Genomic DNA, 25323 nt, shown 5'->3' with positions numbered 1-25323 from the left:
GAGGCATCTGCTGTTCATGCTGACTGAGGAGGGGGTTGGCTGGGAATGACTAGAAGGGCAGTAATGGTGATAATTTCCTCTCTCCAATAAAACACATGCTGATAAGTCCCGGCAGCTGTGGGAAACATCCTCAGATCGCTCTTTAGATTTCTCAGGCTCGTGTCCACACTCTGTACAGCTGCAGCCTCAGCTTTTTACAGGCGTGAGAGGAGAGATACATGACACAGAGGAGATACGTTTACCAAAAGTGCCAACAAGCGGCTTCTGAATGATTTAATGTTGGGAATGAAAACTATAAATGCATTAGGAATTAAGGAGGGAACATAGATGCTTATCACTAAGAGCTCTACAGTCTTGATGTAACGGCAGGTCCAGAGCACACACACACTTCTATAAAGGTTGCTGAATTTGTTTAGGGATTTCTCACCACAGGAAGTGTTGATGACATCTCGCAGCTCGGCATACTTCCACTTGCTGAGGTCATACTTTTTCACTCCGGCAGCAGCTTTAGTTGCCTGCACTTGAGGACCCCTGTGAGCGAGGAGCAGATGAACGTGGGTGAGTGTGAGAAAGAGAGAGAGAGAGAGAGGACAGGTGAGAGTGTGACAAGGTGGGAGTAACACAGATTAAGGGTTAGATTTTCAACGCTGAATATATTTCAGGGGAGTGAGAGAGAAGAGAGCTACAGTGAGCTACATTTGATGTGTAATCAAGCCGGATGGAATCATTGTCAAGGGTAGTGTGATGTTGAATTTCAATGGCGGACAAATACATGAATATAAAAAAGGGAAACAGGATTGATTAAGTTCACCGCCCTTGGTGAGAAATGAAAACGGATGCCTCACTTCTTTCAAGCCCCCCCCCCCCCACCCTCATTGTCTCAGCCGATTAAATTCACATTAGGGGCCGGTCAGCAGGGGAGCTGAGAGCACAGTTTGTCCATATCATGCAGCCTGCTGTTTCAACTTCACTTAAAATGATGCCAAGCCCCCGCCAGGCTCAGACCTACATTCTCTGGCTTTTTGTTTTTACCTCTCCTCTCAGTTTGTTTGATCAAGAATATGAGATTGACTATATACTACTATTTGAAATTAAACAGAATTAATCAAATTGGTGGAGTGCACTAGAAACAATGCTGCTCCAAAAACAAGTTGAACAAATAATGAAAAAAATTGTGTTTTCACTTGAATTCACAAATCTGCCAATAGAACAAGTGAAAATGAACTTGGTAAGATTTCTTGAAATAAGAACGGATATTTAGATACATTTCAATTTTCATCGAGATACAACTCAAAATAAGATGTTTTGACTTAACAAGATGATGCATTGTCTAAAAACAAGACCCGACGTCTCTCTGCATTGTTACTTCTGAAGTTATTATGTCTTATAGCAAGTGTAAAGACATATTCTGACTAGATATTAGACAAATATACTTGGCAAGATTTTCAAGTTTTTGTAGTGTGCCAGCTAGTGAAGTGACTGCTGCGGCCGTCTGAGCTCATGTTAGCCGAGGTGCCAGCTTCCCTGCTGAGTTGAGGCTGCTAATTCAATAATGAGGAGGATTTACCTCCTCTATTTACAGTCGGCAAAGCTGCTAATGTCTCAGAGAAGAGGATTACTGATCAACAAATCATCAGCCAGATTACCATGTATAATTCATACCGACTGGGAAGATGATTCGGGATCATCGTCGACCTGCCTGAGACGTGCAAGTGTATGATTGTGACCAAACTAGTGTGGCTTTACTTTTGCTGCAGCCAGGGAAACACAACGAGGTAGCAAGGGCTTTGTTTTTGGCAGAAGGTGTACACAGGAACATGGACGGTTGCACAGGGAGAAACTACAAACTACACCAGCCAGTGCGTATACTTCCACTGCACGCAGCTTTAATGTGGTTAAGCTCGGAGGTGTGCACATGTGATCCACGTGACCTTTGGATCTTCTTTCCTGCAACAGATCTGCTTTTGGTTTCCAGCTGTCAGCTGACTTACGCTAGGAGACGTGCACTATGACCCCTCGATGCCATGGCCAACAGTGACAAGATTACAGGCTTTGGATCAGATATAATTTTTTGCTCGACGGGGCCAGCAGATAAGCCCCATGCTGACTTTAAGAGAACTTCTCCTGGCTTTGAACACAGAGTGTGGTTAAGGGAATTCACTCCCATTTATATATTTTGGAGTTCAAAGGATAATGAACGGTCAGAATCACTAACGGGTGGCTACGTTGCATTTGGATCGATGGCTGTGTTCGACCATCTTTTTTCAGTCCATATTGCACTTTGTATCCTCCTTTGTGTGTTCTTGTATGGGCGATAGTGAATGAACACGGGGTTATTTCAAACACAGCTAGCGTGCAAGGTACATTAAACTGAAGGTTACCATGGGAACAGTACTTAGCAATATGTTCCTCAGCACAACTTATTATCGTTTGTAACCTTGAAAACAGTAGAGCACGTCAACACTACAGTGGAAATTATAAAACCATTTGGACGAATAGTTCAAAGAATGTGTCATAGAATTTGAGTCAGGCTGTTCTTATTCACTGTTTGTACATATACATAATAAAAAAGATGCACTAAAAGTTATATAATAAATAATACATTTTTAGGTAACTCATGTCGTTGTGAGCAGGGATGTGCAGGGTATCCTAAGGAATGAGTTAATGTAGTATAGAGAGCATCTCTTTCACACAGGAGACCGTTGTCTGTGTCCCGTGTAACAGCTATCTTAATTAGTAGCTAAGACTATAAACACCTGGTAATTAAAATCTAATATCATTAGTGAGATTTAAGAAAGATTTACAGAAGAGTTAGCCAATTAAGACTAAAAGACAAAACTTCTAACGTGATTTACAAACAGTAATAAAACTGTTCTAAAACTATGAATGTATCCAGAAGACATACATTTCTAGCATTTAACACACAGACGGTCATGACTGCAAGCACTGCTCGGGACAGAGACAAGCTTTATCCCTTGCAGACTCATGCGGAGCCAATTGAGATCAGAGAAACAAAAAGATCACATGTGGCTCATTCGGATCCGCCTCTCATTTTGATTTGGAGCCCCATCTTCATTTTTTTTTTAGAAAGCAGTTATCACACATGATTCATGCCTCGTCAAAATATATCATGCATCCAAACTCGACCGGTGATTTCTTGAATTAAAGGTTCTTTTTCATTGGCTTTGCATTGATGGTATTATCCTACATAAGCATTTAAGACATGTATGACTACCGCAGAGGATAGGACGGACAGACAGGGAGGGAGTGATTATTGCTGGTGTTAGGTTCACTTGGACACGGACAGTTACAGCAACCTGTGCCGATATCTTACATGGATCTGGCTGAGGATGAAGAGATAGGGAGATCTGAAAAAGAACCGTCACTGGGAGAAAACAAAGCAACAGGAGAATTGCAGTTACACACGCATGCTGAGGTGAAAATGACATTTTGTTTAACCTGGGGCTTTTTGTTCATAGATCAACATCAATACCTGCGCAGACTTGCATCCAACTGTGCCTCCTCAGTGATGAGCTCGGCCTCGCTCTGGGCGATTCGCATGGCTAACTCTCTGTCTCTGCGCTCCTGCTCCACTATGGTGCTGCGCTGGACCTGCTCCTCTCGCTCCTGAGCCAGCTGAACCTCCAACTCCGCCTGTAAACACACACAAACACACAATAGCTTTTAACAGGGCCTTATGAAATCTACATAAACCTATTCCTTCCTCAAAACAGGTGCTGTGTGCAAGACCCTTCATAACAGCTAAAGCTCTGCTGCGTGCCTGATTAGACATATTTATCCGGGATGTAGAGCTGCTAATAAAGCGTTAGTGGGTATTTGTCTAGACAGGGCAAACAACAGGCAAACAATCAGTAGGGACATTTTTTATAGCTTTGACACAGAGTCAAAACCCAGGTTTTTCTTCCCTTTTAGAGACAATAAATACCTTTTTTAATTACATCTAATGTATCCCTAAAGGCACCTAGAGGGCAAATATATAAAAAATAATAGGTACAGGGTATCGGTTTGTGTGTATAAAATATATCCTATCTCCTTATATAAAAGCCACTAATGAAGTCTACAATGGATCTTTTTTCTCTGAGGAGCTTTAAATATGAATGCCTCTCTTCCGTTTAAAATATATTATTCATACATGGTCCAATCAGCAGCTGGGCTGCATGGCCACTTAAAATTGTGATAGCCTTAGTGTGAAAGTTGAGCTGTTTTATAGCTTGTGCAAGCAGATTTTAAATAAACCCCTGCATTATGCTCAAAATAATTCTGACTACTACTCAAATGTTATGCAAAACCCCAAAGTCACCGTTTGCTGTCTCCCAGTGAATTTGACAATGTTTTTTTTTAAAAAGTATTATTTTGGCATACCAAGGTCACAAGACTATTTCTAATCTGTATAAGGGCCTCCAGGAGCTAAGTGGGGTGAACACGTCTTACATAAAGGAAAAGTCGGTACGTGAAGGAAACTTTGTCTTATCAATAGGAGAGTGGGACAACTTAATTGAAAGGCAATGTAAATCAACTAACTCACTAACATGGAGAGAGTTTAACTGGAAAAATCTGGTCAAATACTTTATAACACCAGTGCAGTCAAGGAGGGGGCAGATGGTGTGCTGGAGAGGTTGTGGATCTGTGAGGGCCAATCACCATCATGTGTTTTGGGAATGCCCTGGGATGGTTCACTATTGGGACTCAATAAAAGATGGAATGGAAAGAGTTGAGATTGATCTCTGCTTTCGAGTACTGTACCTGGGTAAGATGCCACAACAGCTTCTTGGCTTCTCGACAATGTACATGTTTAAAATAATGCTAGCCGCCAGTAAAAAAGCCATCACGAAAAAATGGTTAAGCCAAGTACCACCTACTCTAGCAGACTGGTTTAATGTGATGACATTTTTGTTATGGAAAAATTAACATTTGCTCTAAGACTGAAGACATACACATTTGACAATGTTCGGACACAAGTGTTGGAAGGGATGGATTGAGTTTGTCAACCCGTATACAGTAGATCAGACTTCAACTAAAAACTCTATTTGTAATGTAACCCCCTGGTTCTCTGCTACACACAATTTTATTTATTTTTTTGTTTGTGTCTCTGTCTTTTCATGTTCGTTTGTCTGTATGCGTGATTCACATTATTTGCTTTGTATTATTTAAAAAAAAAAAAAAAAGGGTCTGTAACTGTTGATTTTTTTGTGCAAAAAAAAAAAAAAAAAAGCTATGGTCAAGTACAATAAATGTTATCATTACAAAGCCACTAAAGTGCATTAACTCCCTCCCATTTCACAGGAGGATCCTAAAAGAATACATATAGACAGATGTAGAAATGATTTATGTTCTCAAATATTCAATTCACTACAGTATGTTAAATGAAAGTGACATTGGAAGTCTTCAATTGAGTGAGGTCTCCTTTAAGAGAAAGTAAAACTGCAGAGTTGAAGACTGTGGATAAATCGCGTTAGCTTGAAAGACACCATGATACAAAGACAGTGCCAGACTAACCTTTGACACAGCACAAAATAGCAAAGAACAGAGTAAAAAGCCATCACAGTCACAGCTGATACCTTAGGAAGTTTACTGCAGCAGCTTTGAGCCTTAGAGCAGTGGATAAACAAACTTTACAGACAGCTCCCTGAGACATATGGCTTATGACAACCTGGTGTCAACTGTCTCACAACTAGAAAAAGAGGGAACAATTACAGCATGCAAATGTCCACCTGGCCTTGGGTGAAAAAAGAACGCTTCAGATGTACAGAAGGTGCGATGTATGCGTAACAGATGGATGAATGGATGGTAAAGGTGAGACATGATGGCAAAATTGAAGAGAAACAGGTGTGTGTGTAGTGATAAGACCAGAGCGGGAAAGTTTACGAAACAAAGGACAGGAGAAAAAAATCAATTACACATCAAAAGTGACAAATAAAATGTGAGTGAGTGAAACAGGCGTGAGATAATAAAAGAAAGGATAGCTAAAACGTATACTTTGTTAGGAGAAAATGCTGGAAGTGAAGTCATCAATCAAGAGCCTGAGGGCAACCCACTGGGAATCTGACCAATGTCAGGACCCAGCTGTTGCCGTGGGTAACCAAATGAGTGTTTCCCTCAGTGGGGACAGCAGGCAGAGTCTGCCCGGAGACTAGGGCCCTTTCTCATTTCTCTAATTTCCCCTCTTCGACTCCTCGGTCCTCCGGTAGTGACCCGGAAATGGATTTCAGCGCGCCATGTTGAAGGACATCTAATTTCTCTAAATGCACTTCGAGGACCGAGGATCGAGCATCGAGGAGGCTCTCTGGAGGAGCTAAAACCGAGGATACACTGATGGGTCCACCACGGATGTATTTCCGGAAACAGTGATGTTTAAAAGAGTCGTGACGCACGGCCGGACTTATCTCAGCCAATGACAGCTCTGCATGCATCCCCATGATATTATTTTAGAAACTGCTTTCATCGCGTCGCGATGTTTACAGTGAGAACAGCTGTGAGGTCCGTGTAGAAAGCAGAGCAGTGTGTAAAATATACATCACTCAGTATAACAGGCCTACTCTCTTTATTGGTATGCTTTAGTTTAGTAGATATCTACAAACAAAGAGTAGATATTTTTCTAAAACCATTTAGTGCTTCACATAATAAAATACACAACGGCTGTAGCCTGATATATATGATATGCTTTAGGAGCTGTAGGTGCGTGTGGTACTGTGTGTGTGTGTGTGTGTGTGTGTGTGTGTGTGTGTGTGTGTGTGTGTGTGTGTGTGTGTGTGTGTGTGTGTGTGCTTGTAATACTTGTAAATAAAACGTGTGGCCCATAATCTTTGGACGTCTCTTTAAAATGACCGCTCAGAGGAGAGGATTTCTAACTTCTCTAACCGCCTACTGCTTCCCCTCCTCTCCCCTCAGTTCCCCTCCTCGATTCCTCCGCTCGCATCTCCTGTGGGACTAAGACACGAGGAAAGGAGTCGAGGAGGGGAATTAGAGAAATGAGAAAGGGCCGAGGAAACAAAAATCATATGCCCTCCCTGTAGATTTGTTCTGGCGCCGGGTCTGTTACAGTGTAGCATAGCACATTTTTCAAGCAATATTTTTCATAACAAATAGTGCGCCTGGAAATGTAGTTTTTCTACTAAAAAAAAGATTGTGTTTCTGGTGAAATACTTTGTTTCTATAGGAAAGTGCCTTCTTTCTTTTACTGAGAGAGTAAGGTGTATATGTTTAATGTGAATATGTGTTTTACTGCTTAGCTGAAATCTAAACCTATTACTGTTTTAATGTCTGATAGTTGTTTTGTGTCAATGTATTACTATAAGCCTGTTTGTGAATGCAGGTCAGGTGTATTATTGAGTGAGAAGATCCAGTGAAGGAGATCCAACAATTCCAGTAGCAGTCCCACCTGGATCATTGACACTGTAACAGCCGAATGAACCATCTGCTCAATGGTAAGAGTAACAAGTGCACTAATGTATGTGACTCTGACAGATTAGACCCCATCTGATCTGAACTCAAACACAGTTAACCTTTTTCCTATATTGTTCTCAGACACACACTTCGTAGTATCTTGAAACTTGGCAGCAATTCCACAACAAATACACATCCTTACTTAAACTGATCACCAAACCAAGCTCCTTAAAACAAATGTTCCTTATTTTTTTATGTCAGTGTGAATGTTGCATTTGTGTTGCTGTTCAATTGTAGGCAAACTAAAGTTACATTTATCTGACTTCACTTTTCATGCAGTGTTTATTGCTTGACTCTAAAGAGAGGTGTAGTCCTGTACCCAGGAGTTGGTTTCATATTAAAGCTCCTAAATGCCATTTCAAGCTGTTTGAGCTTCTTTTAGCACCATCAACATATCCATTACCATTGTTGTTTTCTATTATTGTCAATTGTTTGAAGAGTGCAAAGTGACATCTTCAAAAATAGCTTGTTTTGTTTGTTTTTGTAATACTTTCGTGACAGGATTTATTCTAACTCAAACAATACTGCACAATATACTGCAGAGACTAAGCCAATCATAGACCAGCTCAATCACAGATTAGGATTATGTCTAGGAAAACATCTTAAGTGTGATTATAATAGCAGGGTGTGAGCATTCAGTCGCTGCTGGGGTGTAAGGGTCAGTTACCTCATTTGAAGTAAACATTGAGCTTAGAGGAGTCTGCAGGGAACTAAGAGCTCATTCATGTATATGCACAGGAACACAAATATACCCACAGCAGAAACGTTAAAAGACATACAGTATAACGTGTACACACTTGATATTGAATCAAATAGAATGTTTTGATCCCGGGCTTCAAACATGTTGTGCTGATGAGTACAACATGTGACCATATTATAAATATATAGCACTTTAAGGTGGTCCTAACCTGTATTGCTCTCTCTTCCGCCTCTCTCTTTTTTCTATCCTCCTCCTGCTGCTTTCTCTTCAGCTCCATCTCTGATTTTCTAAAATGTTTGGGGAAAAGAAAACTTTACTAAAACAGACATACAACTTATAGTCCAAACCTTAACCATGGCATTTAAAAAGAACCTGATAACCCTCCACCATCTCTTACAGTCTTCTGTCGCCTTCCTCCTGTTTGCGTCGTTGCTCGTCCTTCTCCCTTCTCTTCCTTTCTTTTTCCATCTCGTCCTCGATGTGTTTCAGCCTCTCGCTCTCTTCCTCTTCCTGCTTCTTCTTATGCATTGAAGACAGCAGCTGCTCTGAGCGCTTCACCAGACCCTGGTATTCTGTGTCTATCTCTTTCCGGGTCATCAGTGTGGCCTAGGGGTCAAGAGGGAGATCAGAATGTCAGGTCATGGTCACAACATGAACAACATACTTTATTTAGTCATCCAAGTATCCAATCAATTCTCAACCATTGGCATCAGGTGGTTCAAATTCATGGTTTGCCTTGATTACTTTAATAACTAGTGACGACGAGAGTCCCATAGGAAAGCTATCATGCGGCTCTGAATTCGACAAAAATGTTATTTACTGTCAATCAGGTGAGGTAACATCTTTAAAGAGGAGTGACACCTAGTGCACTTGTAGCCTGACTCTGCACGCACTCCACAGTTACCATGGCACAAGCTTCCCATGTGGCAGGAAGGGAAGACACTGACTGACACTGAGACTGTCACTTGCGTGCTGCAGCCACAACGCTCAATTCCCCACTATACTTGTCAGACAATCAGCAGCGGCAGGAGAGGTCACCACATTGTGAAGATTCATTAGCAAGTCTCTAACGGTGACACAGGGAGGGGAGATGACAAGGTCTTCTCCCCTACGTATAGAGTTCTGAATGACAGCCATTGGCCTCTCATGCATTATTCATTCAGAGACGCTGTGCCAGGAGCAATTTCTAAGCAATCTGAACTCCATGAGTGCCTACTGTGGGGCTTTTAATACGCAAACAGACGAAGATAAAGTGAGTGAGAGAGGGTGATTGACCCTGAGGAACCTATTATCACTCCAATCATATGTGTAGATTGCTTACAGATAACAACAGAGTACAACATTTAAGAAAGAATAATGATTATTGGGAAGTTGGTGCCCCCTACCTAGAGGGTCTAATAAGACTAGTGCTTATTGCGCAGGGAGAGCTGGGATTTCACTAAGTAAGTTTGATCATTTAGCAAAACAGTTATACAATTATATAAGTGGAGAGGAGAGGATTGGATTTCTTATTCACCAAACGCTTCTTTTTATCCTGAGGTGATGGAAAATATTGATTCCTGGAGGAAGAATGAGAAAAGGGCACAGCACACTTAGGAAAGGGCTTAATGTAGAACAGTGGAGGACTTCTTGTGCCAGGGAACTACAGGTGTGAATGTAGAGAACCATATGAATGGGAGCCAGTCACGCTCGAAGCCATGTTTGAGGAGTGTTCCCCAGATAAACGTAGAAAGAAGAACAGCAACATGTTTGATTGCTCACAAGTTCTCATGATCAAGGCACCTGGGAAAGCCGTTGACACTTTCAGCTTTAAAATCACCGGAGCATTAATCCTTGAGTTGTATGACTCGCCTTTATCTTTGCTAACAGAGCGTCGATGGAGGCAGCCAGATCCTGAGCCTGTTTGGCCATCTCCGGCTTGGCCTCCTTCAGCCCGCTCACCACCTCGTTGAAGCGCTCCATGTGTTTCTTCAGGTTTCGAACCTTCACCATGCCGTCGATGCTATGAGAGAAGAGACAAATACAAACGTACACATGAATATGTCATGAATTCATGTAAGTATAGTATTCTATACGAATGACTACAATTTTGAATAGGTGAAGCCAGGAATCAAGTGACGGTAGGGGGGATGAAACATTTATTTAACTGTAATCCAAATTAAATATTGCAACAAATGTTTCCTTTACTTATGCCTGGAAGAGTCTTGATTTAGAGATGATGATTTCAGACATCTCTATAGCGGACCATCTCCTAACTTTAATGTTATTTGAACGTTTGCTTGCGTGACTCATCATCATTGCATTGACATTGGCTCACATGTCGCACCCTTTTGGCATATTGATGGTGTATTTGATGTGTGTGTTTGAGCAGAAATGATGGTGTGTTTGTGGGTTTGACTTGTTTGCAGTCTTGCACTAGAATACATACCAAAAGTTTTGGTACGTGCCCTTTGAGCCGGTGTAGTATGACTTATCATCTACAGACTTACAGGAGATACTGTAAGATTGTGAGACTTCAGTTCTTACATTCCATATATATTCCTATAGATAAGGATCATATAATCAGGATATTCCTATCAAATGATATGCATGCGGCTGATCAATTAATCGTATTTCAATCGCAATTACGATTTTGGCTTGCAACGATTATGAAAACAACTTAATCGAAATAAAACGATTATTATTATTATATTTTTTTATTGGTTTTTCAGTTGAATTCTAGTTAAAGTTCAGGGTAATCAACTGTTAAAAACACTGCTCAAATGTTTTCATTTATTTGACAATAAATTGATGTTTTCAAAGTAAATGGATATTAGTTTTTAATAATCGTGATATCTATTATTGACCCAAATAATCGAGATTATGGTTTTTGCCATAATCGAGCAGCCCGAGTATAAATCAAACTTGACTGTTAGCTTGTGGGCCCTAGTAGCCAACAGAGCAATTATTAAAAGTCATAGGAGTGTGTTTTGGATCACATTGGCGAAAACATGTTCTAATTTAGACATTTTGCACCCGTCCACTTCCTGCATATATTGTGTATGAGGGAGGTGTGGTTGGTTGCCAACAGTTCTTTACACTACCGTGTATTCGCTGAGCCATGTCCACTTCCAAGCGTTTCAAATCCCCCTGTTATTGCATCCTGACCACATATTCAGCATCACTCTGAAATACATTGTACTATTGGCCTTTAACACCCAGTTCCTTTACCTGCAAAGCTTTTGTGCTGCATTTGGATAACTTTAATTTACTTTTAATGTGCATTGTGCAACTCTATTATTTAGGAGAATGAACGTATCTGTACTTGGTATGGCAGAGGTATGATATTAAATGACTCAGGAGCCAAAAACTTTATCCGGACTTCCCTATACAAAACATTTTCTTTTGCACTCGTACACATAACGCCAATCACAGGGAGAATCAGATTCTTGAAAAGCTATCACCTGCATGGGTGCTTGAACAAGAGCACTTTTTTCTAAATGCATCCCAATACAGCAAGACATACAATGTATCCCAAGCAGGGCAGTGAGACATCATTTCTTCACAGATGACTTTCTAGATTGATTTGAACTCCTAGATGCACAATATGGGAAAGCCATCAAAAACCCACCAAGCGTGAATCAGTTTAAACAAAAAGCACACAAGAGTACAGGAGGGAAAAAAAGAGAGAAAAGCACACCCACAAACAGTGTGTGTGTGTGTGTGTGTGTGTGTGTGTGTGTGTGTGTGTGTGTGTGTGTGTGTGTGTGTGTGTGTGTGTGTGTGTGTGTGTGTGTGTGTGTGTGTGTGTGTGTGTGTTTGCAAAGAACAAGGAGGAAACTCACCGTGGCTTATGCTTTTTCTTACACAGCCACATGCGGACAGTCTTTTGAATCTTAATGCAGGCCAGAGCTCTGTACCTCATCTTGTTCCGAACTGTTGAGCATTGGGAGAAAAAGGAAGAGGATTTAAACAAAGATCTATACAAATACTTAAAGTGTCGGCTTGTCCAATAAAACGTGAAAAGAAAAAAGCCTAGAAAATACCTAGATGACACATTTGCAAATGATTACATTTCTCAACTCTTAACATACTTGGTCAAATGCTATTCCATGGAAATAGTTCTGCAATGCCCTCCTTATACTCAAATATAATATAAAACATTATATTAAGAACTAAATATTCATAAAAGCATAAGTACCTGAAAAGTAAAAAGTTCAAATTATGGTGTAGCTAATGTTACAGATATGTGCATTTACTGCTATAATGGGTAACATTGAGCAACATAAAGCAGGACTGAATATCACACACACACACACACACACACACACACACACACACACACACACACACACACACACACACACACACACACACACACACACACACACACACACACACACACACACACACACACACACACACACACACACACACACACACACACACACACACACACACACACACACACACACACACACACACACACACACACACACACACACACACACACACACACACACACACACACACACACACACACACACACACACACACACACACACACACACTCAATTTTGATAATGAGGTGAGGTGTTGAAAAAAATAAATGAGCAGGGACATTCATTTCCTCAGGTCATTAATGCAAGCAGTGTGTGGTCAAAGCAGCGGCAGCGTTCTGTTAGAACTTTAATGCAATTTCATCGGATGCTGCTTCAAAAATACAAAGGAGCCAGTCTGCACTTTGTTAAATGGTGCAAATCAATAACTTGGCAAAGTGTAATGGTTCAAGTAAATGCTTTTGGAGTCTCATACCTCTATATTGCTATAGGCAGCTGCTTTCAATATTCAGAATGAATGGAAGAGCAAGAAATATGGTTCAATATAGCTATCAGAGCTATAAAGTAAGACGAAAGGAAATGACAAAGCATCTTATACATAATTCAATGGAAACTTTGTACTTCTGGCCCTTCTTCTATTATTCATGTGTTTACATTGCTGTCTTTTGTGATGGCAGACAAAGAAAAAGTGCATCAGGCTATATATTACATATACATAAAATATATTTAATATAATTAAAATAAATATGATATATTCTGAAAAATTAGTCATGACTAATATGTAGTAGAGAAATAGACACAGGCGAAGGCTATGTAAATTACCATCACATATTTGATCTTATGTGTAGAAAAGGTAAATGATCAAGTCCTAAAATAAAACTATTACATTTATAATAGCAATAATAGAACGGAAAGACAATCTGAATGTTCTCTAAGCTTCACTGCTGTCACTCAATAGATTTCACCCACGTTTGATGACAGACAGGCTGCACCACTGGACCTTCTTCCAGAGGCTGCACAGCAACCACTGGTTGACTTTCTTCAGCAGCTCTGCGAGGTGGTCTGGATCCGACTTCATGATCTGGTCAAACTCAGCAAACTGATGCACGCACACAGACGAAAACACAGCAACAAAAACAAAATGATAACCCTTGTAGTTAACTGTGTATTTGTAGTGTTTCTGCATAATGATCTTAAACATCAATGGATAACCAATACTGTTGACTTCTCTGTACCTTTCCAGGGCGGAAGAACACTCTGGTCAATCCAAACTTGAAGTCATTGTCATTTAGTCCCAGAGCTTTGAACAAAGCCTGCAGAGGCACAGAAACACATTCAGTGACAAAGCAATATTTAGAAGACTGTAGGCCGCTAAAGTGTTTATGTTTGTTAATCATTTCCCAGATGTCAGTTTGGCTAAAGGCTTTTTTGTTGCACAACTAATTAGACTTTATTTCAAACTGATTCAAAAAAATATTTTGTTTCTCCAGTGATTGAGAAAGAATATTCAATTTGATGCAACCCCACCTTGCAGAAGAGTCGTGGATTCAGGCGTACGAGCTTGGCCGGCATATATTGTTTATACATGTTGTAGAGCTCATGAAAGGGGGCTCTGGAGGGGAAACCCCCCTGCATCAGGTCCAACACCGACACCATTCCTAATCAAGACAAACGTAATGTATAAAGGGCTGATGAAGAGAAAGAGTATCGCCTCTGGAATCACAATGTGCACTACTGACAATATCAAATGAACATTATTGGCTTTAATGAAAGAAAGCTGAAGTGTGTTTGTTAACATACAGCACTGACTATTCTGTTTCATCTCTTACAAGTCTTTCATGAATGTTTAATGTGTGTTTCATACAGTATCTACAAGAGGAGGCACTCCAACAAAGACTCTTACTTTAATGTAATCACAAAGGCTGTTGCAGGACTCACTTCAGCATCAGTTACAGTAGCAGTATGCATTGACCTCAACATACATCATTTAGCACCGTTGTTTTTCTTTAGAGCAACAGGAAGCAAATTAAATACTTTCACTTCCATCATGGCCCAGGCCTCAAGTGAAGATGTAACATTTACAAACATATATTTACATTTTCTTATGTGAACATTTAACTAAAAACTATTGACACTGTAATAGTGTTAGTGACAACCTAGTAACAACCTAGCAACATGTAACATTACGCTACTTTTCTGGAGAGAAATGTAAATGTACAAAAAAACCTGCTGCTTCTCTTTTTGAGGAAATCTCCAATATTTAATTCAAATTTTTTAGGTATGTCTTATCCATATTTAAATGTGTATATGTCATGAGATGCTTCACTATAGTTGTCCATCCCTTGTTTTCAATGAATAAGATGTACATTGGGTGAAGATATCTGTTGATTATTAAGTCAACTTAAAGTGATAAAAAGTGAATATAACTAAATACATCTCTATGGTAAATTGTATTCATTCTTGGTCCTACCTGAGCACTGCAGCTGTGAGAGAATCAGAGCTCCTTCAAACTTGTGGCTGACCATCTTCAGGTTGGGTTTGACGCAGCGGATGAAACTTGAGCCCTAAGCACACAAAGATGGATAAGTACTTATTGATTCTAAGCAGGAAAGCAAAATAACATTTTCTAGAGAAAGTTTAATTAAAATGACATGACCTGACATTATACTCACAGTGCTGCGAAGCTTTTCTAACAGCGTGTTCAGCTGGGTCTGTGCAGGAAAAAAGATAGTGTTTAGTGATTTGATTTGTATTGTTTGAGACGAAGGTAGGCCAGACGCACATTACCAAAAGTTAACAGTCATGCAAGGACAAAGGCGAGGCAGATTTATTTGTACAGCACATTTCAACAACAAGGACATTCTAAGTGTTTTCCATAAGACATGACGGCATTAAGACAAGATATAAAAGAACCACAGGCGATTTTAAAAGATAATACAAAAAGACAAATGCAATGCATTCCAGGGGGATTGAAGCAAAGTAAAACTGAAGATATTTATCAGATAGAATAAAGTGTAGACTAAGCAGTAAAATCCAGTGGTGCTATATGCAAATTACACATTAGAATAAACGTATTCTGTGCCCTAAACTACTTGGTGCTTTAATATAGAAACCAAAAGCAGAATTTAAGCCAATTCTTTGACAAACAGGACACAACTGTAAAGATCTGAAAAGTGGAGTGATGTGAGCCATTCTTCTATATTTAGTTACTATATAAGACTAACAGCATTTTACTGAATCAACTGCAGCTTCTCATTGCCTTTTTCAGACGTGTACGTTGATAATTCCTTCATTTCTTGATATACTGTTGAGGCAATAGTAGACGGATTGTGTAATTGTTTAAGTTTGGATGATACAACTTGGTTCCGGACCGCAACAAGTTTTCTGCCCTGGTTTGCGGTCTTGAATGTTGGCAAATGAAACTTTTAATCATTCATCTTTGGCTCCAAAAACATTTCTTCAGCACACTTAACAATTTTTCTATTTGATAGTTACTCTGCTTGTTTGGGCCAATAGTCTTCTGCAACATTCTGGAAATATGTTGTTGTTCTCCATGACCTGCGCTCATTAGTGGGAGCATGTTGATAATGAACAGAAGAGGCTTGAGAACAGAGCCTTGAGGGACTCCACATGTCACAGAGGGGCACAAAATGGCCCCTTTCCTTTAAAAAAGGTTTCAAACCAGTTAACAATGGTGTAAAGTATATTTACTCAAGTACTGCACTTAGGAGGGACTTGAACTTCATTTGATTATTTAAACAAATCAGAAGTAAATAGTTTACTTTTACGTTTATCGCCATTTTCTCACCACTTCTAAAACATCATCTTATAGACTTTTAATTTTGACAGACTATTTCTATGTCAACGTGATCCTGTTTGAAACTCACACATCTTCTGGGGCATTAGTGATGGTGGTAAATATGCTACATTAGTGATAAAGAAACCTCAAGTCTGAAGCTGGAGACAGATTTTTGGTTTCTGCTGAACAAAAAGACGTGCAGCTATAAGTTGTTTATTTTTTGGGCTGCTTGCTCAACACACTTTTGTGAGAGCCTATGTGTGTCATTATATTTTCTCTTATTTTTTCACATCCACTGTTTCCTTACTCCTCTCTATTATACCTCGAGCTGACTTTACCCAGCGTTATCCACCAAGGAAGGTTTTCTCAAAGGAAAGAGGTAGGGGATCTAAAAGAAGGGAACCTAAAGTAGGGAGGGAGCAGAGGGATAGGAAGAAGAGCAGAAAGGTGAGAAGTAACAGAACATTGCTAGAGATAAGAGTTAGAAAAGTCTAAAAAAAAAAGGGACAAAGAGGAGAACTAAAATGTCACATTTCAATTGGCAAAGAAAGTCCGATAAGCAGAACATATTTGAAAGTCCAAAAAGAAGTCCATTTGCAAAACTGCGTCAAGTCTTTCTTCCAAAGCACTATTTTTCCGTAGAGCCCCATACGCGCACAGGCCCTGAAAGGCTTTGTGAGTATTCAACCCAGATAAATATACTTATATACTGTATCAGTAAAATTGTTTATAATTGTCATATAGTTACCTATAATATTTATTATATAAGTTATGAATACCCAGAGCTTTGACATTTTACCCGCGGATAAACTTACTAAAATACAGTCTTTGGTTCCCCGTGACATTTTTCGCACGAAACAGAGACGTGGAGCGGTAATTTCTAAATCACATGAGGTCTTCTTATTATGCTATACCCAATAATGCTTACATGATTTACCAAAGTGAATTAATCATTAGAATTAACATTGCATTTGCTTATAATTTGTGAAATAAAAATTAAGTATTGTCAACAACTAAAAATGAGCATGTTTTATTCACTAGTGTTCATGTTCAGGGACTTTATCTAGCAATCAAAAAGGACAAACTTTGAAAACAACACTGACCTTGAATTTGTTTCCGACGCTGATGAAGCCGAGTTTGCCCGCCTTCTGTTTGGTATCCCTGTTGGTGATTGAGTTCTCAAACAGCTCTCGAACAAATGTATCTTTCGATTCAGACACTAAGCTTTCCAGGGACATGTGGAGGGCGTCATTATTCTTCTCCACAAACCGAATCTGTGGACAAACACAATGCATACCTTTAGGTAGTGGCAGACTTTAATACAAATTCAAAACATGGAAAATCAAATGAGGAATAAATCAATCCCTGCATCATACAAAACTCACTTTTCTGAAAGTGATATGTTGTGACATTTGTACCAGGTCATCAAATGTGCTAAAATAAAAATGTGTTTCTTAAAGAATTGTACTGGTAAGTGATTCAGTAAGCATATTTGTATTATTACATTACATGTCACTTGCTAGACGCTTTTATCCAAAGAGACTTACATACTCAATACTGTGGGCAATCCCCACAGGAGCAATTTGGGGTGAAGTGTCTCAGGAACACAACGACATGCTGACTGCAGTGGGTTTTGAACCCTGATCCGAACACCAATGCACAACCCACTGCACCACACGGCAGCATATATCCTCAATTGCCATTATTTAGCCAAGCATAGCAATGACAAGGACATTTTTCATTCAACCTACTTTATGCCACTCTATAAACAGAAGTGTTTATTGAAAAATATTCTATCACTTGGTTTTGTTAATACCATCAAACCCCAACATACTAAGATCTGATTACCGTCTCATAGCACACGGCTCCAGCAAAGTGCCTGATAATAAAGCCTTCGTCATCCCGAAGATTCCTGTGAATGGTCAACTTCGACTTTCTGGGAACCTAAATGGAAATGGAAGAAAGTAAATCATGTTTAATGACAGAGCTATAGTATATATACATAGATTTTAATCTGACCCTATCCATCCCCATTCCAACAACAGAATCATGTTAAATATTGAATGAGGAGAACAAAACATTTGTATCCATACAGGGCAGTGAAATCCAGCCATAACTTGTATAATATAGATTCTAACAAACTTTTCCAGGGTTATTTGTAGCTATTTAACATGTTTAGTTTCAACAAAATACAGTAATAACCGCACACCTCAAAAAGTAAAGTTCCACAAGTTTTATAAAGGACCCCAAAAGTCCATTACTAAAAAACACTTCTGGATAAAAGAAATGTAGCACTGCGCCTTTTTAAGGTCCATTGGCTTCATCAGTGAGGGGAACCATAATGAAATATTATAAATGGTGAAGACCGCATAACAAAAATGTTAGCTCACAGCCTAATTGAGCGCTATAGATTAAGATGAATGTCTTTCACCCTATTAAATGTATCGCCATGTCTTGAGTTAGAACTCTCCCTGCAGCAGACTGTGGCTGCAGCCAACACACTCTAATCTTAAGCTTGAATTGGTGTCAAGGCTACATTTCTAAAAAGGATTTCATGCTGGCAGAGATACGGGCGGCGGCGAACAATAGTGACAATGACAGAGACGGAGGGAGGGACTGGGACTGTGCGTCATATACAGAGCTGCGGTTTCAAACAGCCAGAGTATAAGTGATCAGAATGACAAAACCAATGTGCTGTTACATCGCTGCCACGTCTCACAAAAGATCTGGGTGCACAAAGGAAAAGAATAATAGCACCATAATGGAGAAAAAAGCAAGAACAGAAGGAGAGGGAGAATAAGAAAACATAATGGAAAAGGAAAGAGGGAGGGGGGAATGGGAGAGGGGAAGAGAGCAGCTACGACGTCTCACCGTCAGTCTGAAGTGCTCTTTGTGCTTGCTGTGGACAGCCAGAGCAAAGTGTTGGTCGCTGGCCTGGGGGAGGCGGTTCTCTTCATCCAAAATGTCCAGGATCCCCACCAGCTTTGCCTCCACTAGGTCTGAAACAAACAATTATATGTGTATCCATAACATTTGAATGATTAATATTGAATCTATCCTCACGATAAATGGAAAAACACAAATGCAAAAAGTTCAACCTTGATGCCTAAAATGCCAGCTGACCAAACCTAGCAATATTTTTCAACAATCTAATATTTTCTGAACTTTTTAGGGACAACAATAAAAGAAAGAAATCCTTTCTATTCTATTATATAAGAAGAGGTTACGGTACAAAACAGTGGTCGCACGATATAAAAGCACTCAACCTTTAGTTTATGAATGACATTTATCGGAAATCTCCACTGTTTACTGTTTCTGGACATGAATATTCAAAGTACAAAAACATGTTTATCAGGATGCTCATTTATCCTTATATCTGAATTATTCATGCTCCATGCTGTTTGGAATACAATCTGATAGCGAAGGACCTCCGATAGAAATTTACATGAACAAGCACCTGTGCATAAATCCTGAAGATTGATGAGTGAATTAATGGCCAGCCCAAACGGTCATTTGCAAGTCATGAATGTTATTCACGGCTGTCAGTTAACCTCGCACCTGAATAATCACAGCCTTTGAAATACAAATCAAACGGCTTCACCTTGATACACTCACTACTTCGTCCCATTCGTTTCAGGATACACATGAGGACAGACACAACGAAACGGAGTCGGGTGGGGGGCGGGGGGAGTTGCACAAAAGAGTCCATGACACCCACAAATACTCATTACTCCTTTCAGACATATGGATTTGCCTTCTCCTTTATAATGAGAAGTCGGTATTTTCGTCGCCCCGACAGGTGTATTTCTCCCTGCTCTGACGTGTAGCTAAGAGCACAGGGAAAGGCCCAAATGAACGCCGTGTGGGGGAGCTGCACTTGAAGCAACCTCGGTACACTTGTGGTGTGTGGGCTCAGCAGACAGCCACTTTTTATGTTTTGCAGCACAAGCCCTCAAAGACGACACTTCATCTTAATGATGTCCCCGAGAGACACTCTATGGTCCTTTTTATCCCTTCACCCAGGGTGCAGAGACATGTCGATATCAGAACACATACTCCTACACAGCTATTTTTGATTGTGATACCCTCAGCTTATCGTTCCTTTTTTTTTTTATGTACCCAAGCAATGCAGAATTTTTTTTTTTTGACCTTCAACAGTGAGACAGGTAGATGGTAAACTTGTTATAGCTGCAGTCTTTGAGGGTCAACAGTGTGCTCAGAGGAAAACCTCACGAAACGTACCTATGCAGTCCTGGTTGTCAACATAATGCACCTCGTTCACTCCCAGGCCTTCCCTTTGATACAGCTCTTGCTCCTGCACACACAAGGCCAATTGTCAAGAACTAAAAAACACATTCTGAAAAATGTCCTGATAATAAATGGCTTTTTTTTGAGTGACTTCAGAACATCTGAAACCTCAAAGAAGCAAACAAAAAAACATTGAACTGACAATACACAATTGAGATAATGAGACAGAGAGAGAGATTAATTGGAGACCTTGGAAGAGAACAGCGTTAAGAGATCACAGGAGAGAAACACTCCCCATCATGTCCCTTGAGAAATTAGCATTCTAATGAGAGAGTGCAGGAGATACGGAGGGGGGGGGGGGGAGTGAGAAAATAGAGAATCCAGAAGCTTAGAGTGCCAACCACTCCGACCTGGCTCGGGGAGTTTGGTTTGTTAGTGACACGACATGGCAGGTTTCCCAGGATGAAGAAGTAAAGCACACCAAATCACCTAAATCCACTCGCTGCTCACTCACCTCTTTGAGAATACGCTCGTTGAAGAACTGCTGCAGTTTCTCATTGCAGTAATTGATACAGAACTGCTCAAAGCTGTTGTGTTCAAAATACTCTGAAAGAAGGGGGGAGAAAAAAAAAAAGAAGCTGAAAAATCATACATCTCAATTAATTTTCCAATTTTTGCAAAGCATGTGTTTATTATGCAGTCGGGGGGGAAATTAATTCTCCAGCAAAGCCCTGGTAATGAAGTGTGTGTGTTTGCATTAGGGTGCTTATATTAAGAAGCACAGACATGGCTTTCTTTAATGGAGTGCATTTTAAATCTGAAACATATGTTCACACTGTGTTATCAGTTATTGTGGGCAAATTGTATTTAGTTACATTTCATTTCCACATGTTATCTAACAGTAACTGCATTCTATTACCAAACCCAGCGATGTCCAACACCCCGATGAAGTTGGAGGAAGTCTTGAAGGGGAAACACTCATTCACTCGTTTCACCACATGATCAAAGAGGCGGCTGTACACGGCCTTTGCGAGGGCATCGCGGGCATTATTTGCTTGTTCCACCTTTAGAGGCACTCTGGAGGGACACACAAAGTGGGACATTGAGACACAGTCCGAAACTGGGACAAGTTGGTCCTTTTAATAAACCTCCCTTTTTATTTTTTCTCCTAATAAACCCAATGTTCATGCGGCAGCGAAAGTTGAGCAGTGTTGATGTGACACTTTTCTGCCGCATTGTTCCCGTTTGATCTCTATAGTTAAGCTAGGCATTCATTTTTAAAGAGAGGGTTTCCGAGCCAAAGATGTGGTATTAAAACTAAAATATGAACCCTGAACTCTACTAGGCTCTCTAATGGCGCTTTAACACCATTTATTTTTACATTATTTAAAAGGGGTGACCGTGTGAGCAAAGTGCAGATCCACAGCGACCCAGAGTTCAACTCACTTGTCCCAGGCGGGAGGAAACTGAATTTCAAATGGAAAGTTCTCACTTCTGCTATGATAGGATGTTAAACACTTCATATTCCACACACTCGGGTACCATTTCCAGCCAGAGAATAGACCAGCGTTTCTCCATTTCACCTTGCCACGAGTTAAACATACTAAGATCCTTTTGTAAATGTCTTTATGCAATGTAATGTTTCCTTTGCACACTAGTTAGAGACTTATCGTCCCATCACACCCACCACCCCCTCCGTAACCCTCAGCCTCCCGGGGGGTGGGTGGGGTGGGGTGGGGGGTGATCTGTCTGGGGCTTAATGACAAAGCCATGCCCCCTTCGCTCCACCTGCTCCCCAGACAGCAGGCCTTTACAGTACTGAAGCCATGCTCGCCTGCCTCCTCAGATACAGCCTGCATTATTTATGTGGAGAAAACACTTCCAGGCCAGGCCGGCATCTGGCCCTGCTGAAATATTCATCTATCAAACCTGGCCCTATCACTCAAACACCACATCATCACCAAAGTGCACATGAGCAGTGCCAATAATACTGTAACACACTATCTTATTATTATCTTCTTTCATATAAGCACAATATCCAGAGCCCTCTACATGGGGGTTAATGTTTGCTGTGAGGGGTTTGGACAGAGACACAGAGCACTTGCCTGCAAGGAATAATAAAGCCTATTAAAAAATACTCTAGAATTATACAAAGAAAATTGAAAAAGCTTAATTAAGTGTCCGGATTGAATGTCATTATGTTACAGATGACCTTCATTCTTTAGAGGATAGTATCAAGAAGATTGTTTTCTCAACAACAAAAGAAGTTGTGAGGAGTCTCCGAAGAGAGCTGTCCTCTCTTACTTGATAACTGTTCCTTTGGCGCCCCCTGCTGTAGTGAGCATGACTCGGGTTGTGAGGCTGACGCGCAGATCATCCTGGTCCAGACCCAGCAGATCGGCACAGTACTCCAGAGTCTGGCCCGACTGATTCTTCAGTACGCAACCGCCTGAAACACACAGAATACAAACAAGCCTATAGTACAATATATGGTATTGTTAAAAAACTGAAATAAGCAGAGTTATATTGTGTAGTCAGACAGGAGAATGAAGAGTGAAGTCTTAAAGCTGTGAATATCAACAGCCTGATAAAGAGCTGGGTTCAAGGCGCAAGAAGAAAATGAGAATAAGAAGTCAGGAGAAACTTCTGAAAACTCAAAGAGTGCTTTTTTTAATCCATAGAGACTTTGATTGCAGAGAAACAGGGAGAGAATGAGAACCCGGTTACCTGGGTAACAGAGGCTCTCTCTATCACCATTCCACACTGCGGTGTGTGGCATTGATTAATAGTTGCCTATCTGTCCCTTTTGAAATGAATATTAATGAACATAATACATTAATATGTCTGTGATAACATCCAAGGACATCGATTCTTCAACATTTGTTATTGATTCTACCATGTGGAATTCAATGTGCTCAAATCTATTGAAACAAACTTTTCAAAAGGAGAGATTCGAAGGGCGGAATATTTAGTTCATAAAACATTTTCAATAAATACTTTAGCTGCCCAGAGGCCTCTTAGCTAAACATCCTCTGGCATAAAGGAAGTATATTTGTCTTCCCTCTGGCAGCAGTAAAACTGAAAAGATTGCTGTTTTTCGAAGTACAGACATATGAACACTGTGCACATTGACACACACAAATGTTCAAGAGGGATCTAACTCAAATATTGACAATCCCACAGATGATTCTAAACATGTTGTAACCATTTGTATTTCCAGCATGTGTCTGACCTGAGGAGCTCCCTGTTTCTTCAAAGTCGATGTTGCCCAGATGCAGGACGCCAGCCACCACCCTGAACAGGTCCAGCTTCTCCGTGTCGTCCAGCCCGATCTTCTTCATGGCCCCACACATCCTGTGGAAGTCCCCCTGGTCGTCCAGAAGAGGGTCCTTCAGAGCACCCACCTTCAGATGCTACAAAACACACCAGTGATTCAGTCAAAGTAAATATTTGTACATGAATGTGTTGAAAGAGCCTCCACCAGCAGCACACAGCAAACACTACCAACTAAGGCTGCTTTGCTACAGTAGCTTTGTATCCACATGTCTTAACTTGAAGTACTACATGTATAAAGTATAGAATAGAGCCTATGTAACAACTAGCAATATCGCAGCGATATAAAAGAAGAGGCACAAAAAACAGGCATGCAGAGTGAAATGTAACTTGAACAGAAGGCTTCAAGATTGAAAACGTAGGATAATTATAGAATAACAACTGACAAGAGCTGCACAAATATTACTGGTTATACTGTAAGATAAGAGAGAGACATTACAGTTGTGTTATTATTCATTTTTCATGTTTCATTTGTGTGTTGGCTATTCTTAAACACAAAACATAAATTGTTAAAGGTCCCATGTCATGCTTTTCCGGTTATTACCCGTCCCCTTGTGTGTTATGAAGGTTTGTATGCATGTAAACGGTCTGCGGAGTCACAAACCCTCAAAGTACACCCTGTAGCTAGTAAAACTCTAACACAGAAAAGACCTGTCTCTGCTGCCCCAGAACGCCTCGTCTCATTTTCTTCCTTCGTACAGTGAAGTGCCCATACCCAAATGGGCCAATCCGCGGAGCCGTTACGTTAAGTTCGTGGATTGGGCCAATCCGCGGACACACACGCGGGCGGACACACACACACACACACACACACACACACACACACACACACACACACACACACACACACACACACACACACACACACACACACACACACACACACACACACACACACACACACACACACACACACACACACACACACACACACACACACACACACACACACACACACACACACACACACACACACACACACACACAGATTTCTTCTCCCTGAGATGGCGGGATGCGGCGAGGCTGTGAGGCTGGGAGTTTGTGTGTGAGCACACACCCAAACTCCCAGCCAGGCTGCGGGTGTGCGTGTGTGTTCGGGCTGGGTCTTGCTGTCTCGCAGATGGCCACTGGGCTAATAGTATTATAGTCATATGTATACACATACTATACAGAGATGCTGTATGAGAAACCAATGTGATTTTGGAAAATTGCACAGTATAAATCTATCTTAGTAGACCTCAACACTGGAATTATGATCCGTAGAAATGGCCATGACACGGGACCTTTAACAGTTTGGAAATATACAATAATTGTGCAGCCCTATATTGTATGACTGAAAATAAGCTGAGTAAGCATCTATTGTATATTTCAAGCCACATGCAGGCAATGAGGAAGCATGCACCCTCATTTCCATTTTGCTCTCCTAACAGCAGCTTGTAAAACCTGAGAGTCTCAGTGTT

At 40.5% G+C, this 25323-nt stretch overlaps 1 protein-coding gene and 1 long non-coding RNA gene across 4 annotated transcripts in view; one reads left to right on the top strand and one right to left on the bottom strand.

The window, feature by feature from the left end:
- Nucleotides 1–25323, bottom strand: part of myo6b (myosin VIb) — a 41566-nt gene that overhangs the window by 5985 nt on the left and 10258 nt on the right. The window contains exons 11-30 of one of the 3 annotated variants that reach the window (XM_079640354.1): nt 23763–23943; nt 22835–22979; nt 21450–21607; nt 21045–21136; nt 20525–20597; nt 19154–19281; nt 18131–18226; nt 17386–17556; nt 15156–15194; nt 14954–15047; nt 14011–14141; nt 13719–13796; nt 13453–13582; nt 11989–12079; nt 10016–10166; nt 8562–8770; nt 8373–8451; nt 3494–3654; nt 3335–3385; nt 428–531 (exon numbers count right to left, since the gene is read on the bottom strand). In XM_079640354.1, coding sequence (XP_079496480.1) covers nt 428–531; nt 3335–3385; nt 3494–3654; nt 8373–8451; nt 8562–8770; nt 10016–10166; nt 11989–12079; nt 13453–13582; nt 13719–13796; nt 14011–14141; nt 14954–15047; nt 15156–15194; nt 17386–17556; nt 18131–18226; nt 19154–19281; nt 20525–20597; nt 21045–21136; nt 21450–21607; nt 22835–22979; nt 23763–23943 — 2362 coding nt within the window. Of the gene's footprint in view, nt 1–427; nt 532–3334; nt 3386–3493; nt 3655–8372; nt 8452–8561; nt 8771–10015; nt 10167–11988; nt 12080–13452; nt 13583–13718; nt 13797–14010; nt 14142–14953; nt 15048–15155; nt 15195–16604; nt 16686–17385; nt 17557–18130; nt 18227–19153; nt 19282–20524; nt 20598–21044; nt 21137–21449; nt 21608–22834; nt 22980–23762; nt 23944–25323 lie in introns of those variants that run through there. The other 2 variants (XM_079640355.1, XR_013800851.1) reach the window with 2 other exon arrangements.
- On the top strand, nt 502–23876 carry LOC307013103. Its single transcript, XR_013800852.1, has 3 exons — nt 502–558; nt 7334–7445; nt 23751–23876. It is a non-coding gene; the product is annotated as an uncharacterized lncRNA (long non-coding RNA).

The sequence above is a fragment of the Notothenia rossii genome, assembly GCF_949606895.1.
Source record: "Notothenia rossii genome assembly, chromosome: 7".
NCBI classification, from domain to species: Eukaryota; Metazoa; Chordata; class Actinopteri; order Perciformes; family Nototheniidae; genus Notothenia; species Notothenia rossii.
Note: the sequence above shows the minus strand (reverse complement) of the source record. Positions and strands in the feature narration are given on the sequence as shown.